This window comes from Pyrgilauda ruficollis, unplaced genomic scaffold (genome assembly GCF_017590135.1).
Source record: "Pyrgilauda ruficollis isolate IOZ18807 unplaced genomic scaffold, ASM1759013v1 scaffold79, whole genome shotgun sequence".
Lineage (NCBI taxonomy): Eukaryota > Metazoa > Chordata > Aves > Passeriformes > Passeridae > Pyrgilauda > Pyrgilauda ruficollis.
In genome coordinates, this window is record NW_024529821.1 from 4,942,710 (window position 1) to 4,950,496 (window position 7,787).

Consider the following 7,787-nt stretch of genomic DNA (forward strand, 5'->3'; position numbering starts at 1 on the left):
AGGACGGGCCACGACGCGGGCGACCCTGGGGGGACAGCGGCAGGAAGGGGCCGCCTGCACCCACCTTTTATTGTTTGCGGGTCCCATATGAACATCAGCGGCTGCTGGGGGTGGGGAGGAGCTCGGGGGATCCCACCCTGGGACAGGGGCAAATTTCCCTGAGGAAGAAGCGGAGCCTCAGCGGGAGGATCCCGCCAGGGGCGGTCCCGCTCTGGCCAAGGGGGTCCTGGTGCGGGCTGGGAAATTCGCGGCGCATTTCAGGGCGAAACGAAAAAAGCCTCTGGGACGGAGCCGGGGGCAGCAGAGCCAAAGCTTCGGGCGCTGCCGGCCCCGTCCAGGTGAGCGGTCTCCACATCCTTGGCCCCTTTCTTCTTCCTCCTCCTCATCTTCCTTCTCCTCCTCCCCGGCTCCGCACGCACAGGGCTCTGCCGGGAAATGAAAGTCATTTATTACGAAGAAGGGGGAAATAAGGGCGAAGGTGGTTTATTCTATTATTATTATTATTATTAATATTATTTGGACGGGGTGGGCGAGACGAGAACCCCCCGGGAGCAGCGGCCCGGCACGGAGCGGCCCGCGGCGGCGGCTGCCCTCGGACAGGAGTGGAAGTTTCGGGCGGAGAGGAGCGGGGGGATCCCGGAGGGGCCAGGCCGGGCTCCCCCCGCCCGTCCCGGGAGCCCCCCCCGACATCTCGTTTTTCTCCCCGGTCGCTGTCGGACGCGGGCTGGCGGGGGCAGGGGGCGGCCCGGTGGGGGCCTTTTCGGAGCAGGTTTGTTAACCAAAGCAGGTGCTAAAAACCAATAAGCCCGGAACAAACGCGGTCCCCCCCGGGAGCCGGGACAATTGTTTCCATTTAATAAATATTTTCCCCACGGGCGTTTCGCGGGAGGCAGGCAATTATTCAAAGCAAGCCGGGACGCGGGCCGGCTCCCGGGGTTAAGCGGGGCTGCGGAGCGGGGAAGGCGGGGGCTGGGGGAGCGAGAGAGCGGCCGGGAGCGCGGGGAAGGCGGGGGCAGCGGGGGAAGCGGACAGCGGTGGGCGCACGGCGGAGCGCAGCGCTCGCAGCCCCGACGGCGGCGGCAGCGGCGGAGCCTGGAGGGCGCCGGGACCGGCCCCGCTCCGCGCACCCCAGGGATGGAGGAGGATGAGGAAGATGGGGACGACCCCCTTCTCCTTCCCCCTTCCTCCACAGCTGCTATTAGCGCAGCAACTCACAAAAGCCTTCCTTTTAATCCGCGCGTTTAAGGCGGGGTGTGTGTGTGTGTGGGGGGGGGGGTTCCTACTGTCCCCTCCTTCCTTCCTCCTCCTCCCTCTTCTGTCCCCTCCCCTCCTCTTCCTCTCGCCCTTCCTCTCTCCCTCTCTTTTTAAGCGGGCCCCCTCCGCGCTGATTGGGCGCCCGGCCGCACTGTGACCGCCCTGCCGCTATGTCAGCCTGCCCGCTGCAGCCCCGCGCCTTTGAACTGCCCCGCACCGCCCCGCGTCCCCACCGCCGGCCCGGTGCTGCGCCCGGCGGCTCCCCGCCCGCCTAGTGCCCGCCGGGCCCCGCGGGCCTCCGCTCCGCGCCGCTCCGCGCTGCTCCGCGCCCCGCCCCGGCACGGCTCCCGCCGGGGACGGCCTTGGCGGAGGACCTGTGATGATCAGCTGAGCCCGCTCCTGCCGCTCCTCCGGCTCCTCCGGCCTTCACCCGCCGTTCCTCCTCCTCCTCCTCCTCCTCGTCGTCCTGCCGCCGCCGTCCGGCGCCCCCAGCCGCCGCGCCGCGCCCCGCAGAGCCGCCCGCCCGCCCGCCCGGCCGAAGCATGTCCAAGCCCAGCGACCACATCAAGCGCCCCATGAACGCCTTCATGGTGTGGTCCCGCGGCCAACGGCGCAAGATGGCCCAGGAGAACCCCAAAATGCACAACTCGGAGATTAGCAAGCGGCTGGGCGCGGAGTGGAAGTTGCTCTCCGAGGCGGAGAAGCGCCCGTACATCGACGAGGCCAAGCGGCTGCGGGCGCAGCACATGAAGGAGCATCCCGACTACAAGTACCGGCCCCGGCGCAAGCCCAAGAACCTGCTGAAAAAGGACAGGTATGTCTTCCCTTTGCCTTACCTCGGGGAAACAGATCCCTTAAAGGCCGCCGGGCTTCCCGTGGGGGCCACTGACTCGCTGCTGAGCTCCCCGGAGAAGGCCAGGGCTTTCCTGCCTCCCACCTCAGCACCTTACTCCTTACTTGACCCCAGCCAGTTCAGCTCCAGCGCCATTCAGAAGATGACTGAGGTTCCTCACACCTTAGCCACCAGCACCCTGCCCTACGCCTCCACCTTGGGATACCAGAACGGGGCGTTCGGCAGCTTGAGCTGCCCCAGCCAACACACCCACACTCACCCCTCGCCAACTAACCCGGGCTATGTCGTGCCATGTAACTGTACCGCTTGGTCGGCTTCCAGTTTGCAACCTCCAGTTGCCTACATATTATTCCCAGGCATGACCAAGACTGGGATAGACCCCTATTCTTCAGCACACGCGACTGCCATGTAACACCCACCCACCCACACCCCCACAGGCGTGTGTGTGTGTGTGCGTGCGTGTGCCCCCCACCCCGGCCGGCAGCTGGAACTGGGATTCCTTCGTGTGTGCATGTACATAAAAGCTGCAGGAGCAAAAAAGGCCGCCCGAACCAGGACTCTGCCGCCCGCCGCCGGGCCGGGACAGACGCGGACGCTGCCTCGGAGATGCTCTCGCCTAAAGCTCGCCACGAGAGCTGGCCCCAGGCTCGGGGGGGATCTGCAATCGCGGGGGCAGATAGGAGCCCGGCACTTGTAAGAGTTGTAAATGTGTTTAAAAACAGAAAAGAGAAGCGAACCTTGAACTGCCCTTTTGGGACAAAGCGGGGAGAAAAAGAGAAAAAGACAAAAAAAAAAAAAAAAAAAAAAAAGAGAGAGGCGGTTTCGATTTTTATTTATTCTCTTAATGTCTATGAGTTCTCCAGGGTCTCATGTCACTTGGACTTGACTTTGGGAAGTCCCGGTCTTACTCTGATTTAATTTTTTTTTCCTCGTTGTTTTCCTTTTGCACATTGAAAAACGAGATCAGCTGTGTTATATATATATAAATATATATATATTTTGCCACCACGTACTACTAGGTAAAATTGCTTTTCATGTCAGAAAAAAAGGCTCTTCAAAGTTAAAAAAAGAAAAAAAAAGAAAAAAAAAAGACGGGGAGAAACATTTATATTTAAAACCTATGATAGTGTTTGCTTAATTTAAAACAGATAGTCCTTAAATTTGTGTGATCCAGTGAGACTAGATCTAAGTTTACTTTAGACAGAGCGTCAGGTATGAAGTCAGGCAGTAGAATTGTAAAAAAATTAATACTACTACTACTACTAATAACGAAAAACCGAATAAAAACCGATGGCAATTTAAATATGTTTTCACAATGTTTTGGGCAAGAAGAAACAGAAACTAAGATGTATCCGGCAGGATTTTACCTCGTTAAACCTTTTCATTTGTTGAACAAAGACGTTTTGAATAAAGACAATCTGTCATCAAACGAGGCAAGTGCGTGATGTGAGTGCGGGGACGCTGCCCCCACGCCGGGAGCGACCCCCGCCCGCAGCCCCCGGCTCTCCCCGGGCCGGGGCCGCTCTGGAGCCGTGCCGTGCCGTGCCGTGCCCTGCCGTGCCGTGCCGTGCCGGGCTCCGCTCGGAGCCCGTCGGGGAAACGCAGCTGCGGGCGGAGAAAACTTGCGGACAGACGGGATGGAGCGGCGCGGAGCCGGGGGCTGCGGGGGGCTGCTCCCCGGCTCCGTCCCGTCCCGTCCCGTCCGGGAATTTGGCTTTTCCCAAGTTGCCTCAGCGGCGTTGAAGTTTTAGCGGTGCGAGGGAATATTTGCAGCGGGGAGGGGAGCTTTGGCGGTGCTGGCAGGGGGTGGTTTGGTTTTTGCGCGGATCAATTAGCGGTGTTTGGGGTGCTCTGCCCTTGGCGGAGGGCGGGAGTGGCGGGGCAGAGAGAAGGGGAAGGAGAAGAGGCAGAGGATCCGTCTGGAGGGGCTGAATAGCCGGAGCGCCGCGTGTTTGGATGTGCTTTGCTCATTAAGTGCTCTTTGGAGACCGATGTTAGAATTAAACGGCGTAACACAATTAACATACATGGGGCTTGAATGGGAGGGTAAGCGGGGGAAGAATAGATAGATAAATAAATGAGAGATCAGGCGAAGGTAAACAAAAGGGAAGAGGAGAAAAGGGCTGAAAAGAGAGGTTAGAATGGCTGCTCCAGCCTTGTTTAGCATGACAAAACAGCTCTTACAAATGAGGACAATTAAAAGAGCTGGCTTGGGGAGGGCCTGGGAGCCGCGGGACGATCCGCTGGGACTCGCGGGGCTGGATGCGGCCGGCGTGGGGCGGCGCGGCGGCGGCGGGCGCTGATGTAACCCCAGCTGACAGGCGCTGTCAGCCCGGCTGATAACACCGATAGCTCAGTGTCCTCCGACATCCACCCGCATTAGTCTGACAATGGTCGGAGGCAGAGCCGGGGGGGAGCGCCGGGCCCGGCCCGCCCGGGCCACGCCGGCCGCGGGGCAAGGCGGGGGTCCTGCGGCCGTGCCCCGCTCCCCACCGCGCTCAGCTCTGGGGGAACCCCCGTACCCCTGAGCCCCGACACCCTCGGGGCCGCTGCGGCGGCTGCGGGGCAGAACGGGCTCGGCGGGGCCGCGGCCTCGGGGAAACATCGGGGCGAGGTGGGGAGCGCGGAGCGACAGGGCTGGAAACTTTGGCGGGGATCTTTCCTTCCTACTTTCCTTTTTTCTTTCCCTTTCTTCTTTTTTCTTTCCCTCTTTCTTTTACCTTTCATTCCTTTCCCCCCTCTTCCTTCCTTCCTGCTTTCCTTTTAACCTCTTTTCTTATCTTTATTTATTAATTCTATCTCCTTCTCTCTCCATCTCACATTTTCCCCTTCTCTCCTTCCGTTCTCCTTCTCTTTCTCCCTCTCTCTTTCTCTTTTCCCATTTCCCTCTCTCTCTACTCTCCCTCTCTTCCTGCTTCTCATTCTCTTTTCCTCGCTGCCTCGCCGTCCCCCTCCCACCCCGCTCGCCCCTCCGCAGCCTCTGCTCGCCGTGTTTCGTTCCCGTTCCCTGCGCCGTGTTATCCCTCCAACCCTCCCGCCCGGTTGCAGGTGTGTAGCTATTTAACTCGTGGAGATAAATAAATTAAATAATGATCTTGACACTGCAATGAACCGATTACTGACTTTGATGTCAAAGGGAAACCAAAAACAGAAAGAAAGAGGGGGAGAGAGAGAGAGAGAGAGGTGAAAAAAAGCTATTCCCTCGAGGGGGAAATGCAGCTCCTTGTCAAACCTGTTTCCCCACAACTGTCTCCTTCTTTCAATAAAATCATTAAACAAAGGCCGAGGGGTTATGCGCACCACGCCTTGGGTGCGCGGCCGGGCGCTGTCCCGGGCTGGGCTTCGCCGCGGAGCCCGGCCCGCACCCGCGGAACCCCGCGCAGGCAGCGCGGAGCCGGGCGGGGAGCGGAGCACCGCGGCCTCGGGCCTGAGTCACTCCTGCCGCCGGGCCGCTCCCCCCGCAGCTCCCCTCGGCCCAGTTTATTTCCTCTCCTCTCCTTCTCCTTTCCTCTCCTGAAATGGTCCGGCTCAGTGCTGCCTGCAGGACCACCTAGACACTTAAAATCATCCACTCTGGCCTTGCTTTAAACAAAACAACAATTAAGAGAGGGGGAGAAGAGATCTCGGGAGGCCGAGGGGACCGGGAGAGCCCTCGCTGGCGCCCAGGTGTAGCTGTGCGATCGCCAGGGAGCTCTGCTGCAGGAGAGACAAAGACAGAAGGGGAATTAAGTGATGTTAAAAAACTTTATTTTAAAGGACACATTAAGCCCATAGAAGTCTCTGAGAGATATTACTTATTTCTGCTTATTAGTGATAATAGCCCAGTAAATTTGCTATTGAGTGTATCAAAGGCATTCAAAGAGACTTTGAAACATCAAAAAGATTGCAATTCTGATTTTACGGTTTTATTCCAGGCCCGACCTCCTGGCTACATTCCTTGATTGTAGTGTTTAAAAGTAAGCGGTGATCAGAAACACGTCTTCCTCCTCCTCCTCCTCCTCCGCCCGCAGCGGCCCTGACCGCCCGGCCCGGCCCGGGGACCCCGGCGGGGCTGCGGGCGGCCCCCGCCGCAGCGTCCTCAGCGCCTCTCCTAAAATACAGCACAAAATCATTCCAAATGCCTATAACGCAAAATTTGGAGGTAGAGGCAGCCCGGCCCCGGCTGCTCGCTGTGCCCTCGGGGGGCTGCAGGAGCCCGGCGCCGCCGGGGGACGCGGGCTGGGCTCCCCGCGCTGCGCCGCGCTCCGGAGCGAGGAAGCCTCGGGGCTTTTGATGTGTCTGTAATTTACCCTTTTTATTATATATTTTTTTCTCTTTCGGTCCTTAATTTTACCTTCTCGTCTCTCTTTTCTCCCTTTACACGCCTCTATTCCAGTTGGGGTGTTTTATACCAACATCAAAGGGACAACGCAGCCTTTATTATTATTATTATTCCTTTCTCCTTTTTTTCCTTCCCTTTTTTATTAGGGCAAAATACTTCATTATTCCTGAACGCTCCTCGTTCGGAAAGCTAAACAAGAAATAACGTGCAGGGTCTGTGCAGGTCCACGCTGCAACAAGGCAACATGTGTACGCCTAAAAGCCCCGAAATTAAATCCAGGTTGATCACAATTTAAAAGAGGAGAGCGAGGGAGCGGGAGCCGGCTCTTTGAGTGGGTGAGAGAAAGAGGGGAAGAGATGAGTAGCTGGTAATTATTGAAATATAAGGATGAGATTAATTCAAAGGAAACAAACTATGAAAACAATTGGAGCCGAGTGAAAAGCAAAACCCAGATTAGAATTTGCTTGTGGTTTGTTGTCTGTCTGCTTTCTTTCCTCCTCCCCACCCATTGTCACAGTGCAAGGCAATGGGATTTGCACACTTGAGGTGTAATAGCATTACTGCATTAATTAAAATTTTCATTTCACGTCCAGATTGTTTACTTATCTGCTGGAAACATATGTCGGGAGAAGTTGAGATTCTGGATTCTGCTCCGCTGCCCAAGGTGCAGCGCAGTACAGGGGGGGAGAGGATGACTTCAGATTTTTTTTTTCATTGCATCCTCCAGCCTTATCTCTCCGCTGTAAATTATAAGGAGACTCCATTGAACTGAATATGAAGATTATATTTGCGAGCGGCGCGTCCTGGAGCGGCCCCGGTCCCACTTTGAAATGAAACAAGCCTTGCGGACCCCGAGCCCCCCTTCTCCTCCCTCCCCGTGCGGTCGCAGCCCCCCGGGAGTGGGGGGCGGCCGCACGGGACCCCCCGATCCCGGCCCGCTCCCGGGGGAAGGGAAGGAAGGAAGGAGGGAGGGAGGGAGCGCCGCGCCGCTCCCGCTGCCCCTCGCTCCCGCCCGGGAAGCTGCGGGTAGAACCGCGAGGCTCCTCCGCCTCCCAAAAGCTGTCCTTCCCGAGGCGGCCCCCCAAAAAAACACTCCCGGGGAGGGCGAGCATCCCCCGTGCCTGCCGCTGGGACAGCGCCGGGGTCGCGCCGTCGGTGCGGGCGCTGCTGGGCTCCGGCGGGGCCAGGGATGCTCGGGCGCCCGCAGCACTTGGTGGGAAGCTTCTGTTTGTCTGTTGCCCCCCGCTTTTTTCTCCTCTCTTTTTTTTTTTTTTTTTTTGGGGGTTTTTATTTTCTTTTTTTTTTCCCATTTTCCTATTTTCTGCCCTATTTTTTTTTAATTTTATTTTTTTTTAAGAG

At 57.8% G+C, this 7,787-nt stretch overlaps 1 protein-coding gene across 1 annotated transcript; it reads left to right on the forward strand.

Annotated features, from left to right (window-relative positions):
• The first annotated feature begins 1,684 nt into the window (after positions 1–1,684).
• On the forward strand, positions 1,685–2,882 carry SOX14 (SRY-box transcription factor 14). The gene has a single exon (XM_041487020.1). The coding sequence runs from the start codon at positions 1,797–1,799 to the stop codon at positions 2,517–2,519; it is 723 nt and encodes a 240-aa protein (XP_041342954.1). The 5' UTR covers positions 1,685–1,796; the 3' UTR covers positions 2,520–2,882.
• Positions 2,883–7,787: the final 4,905 nt, after the last annotated feature.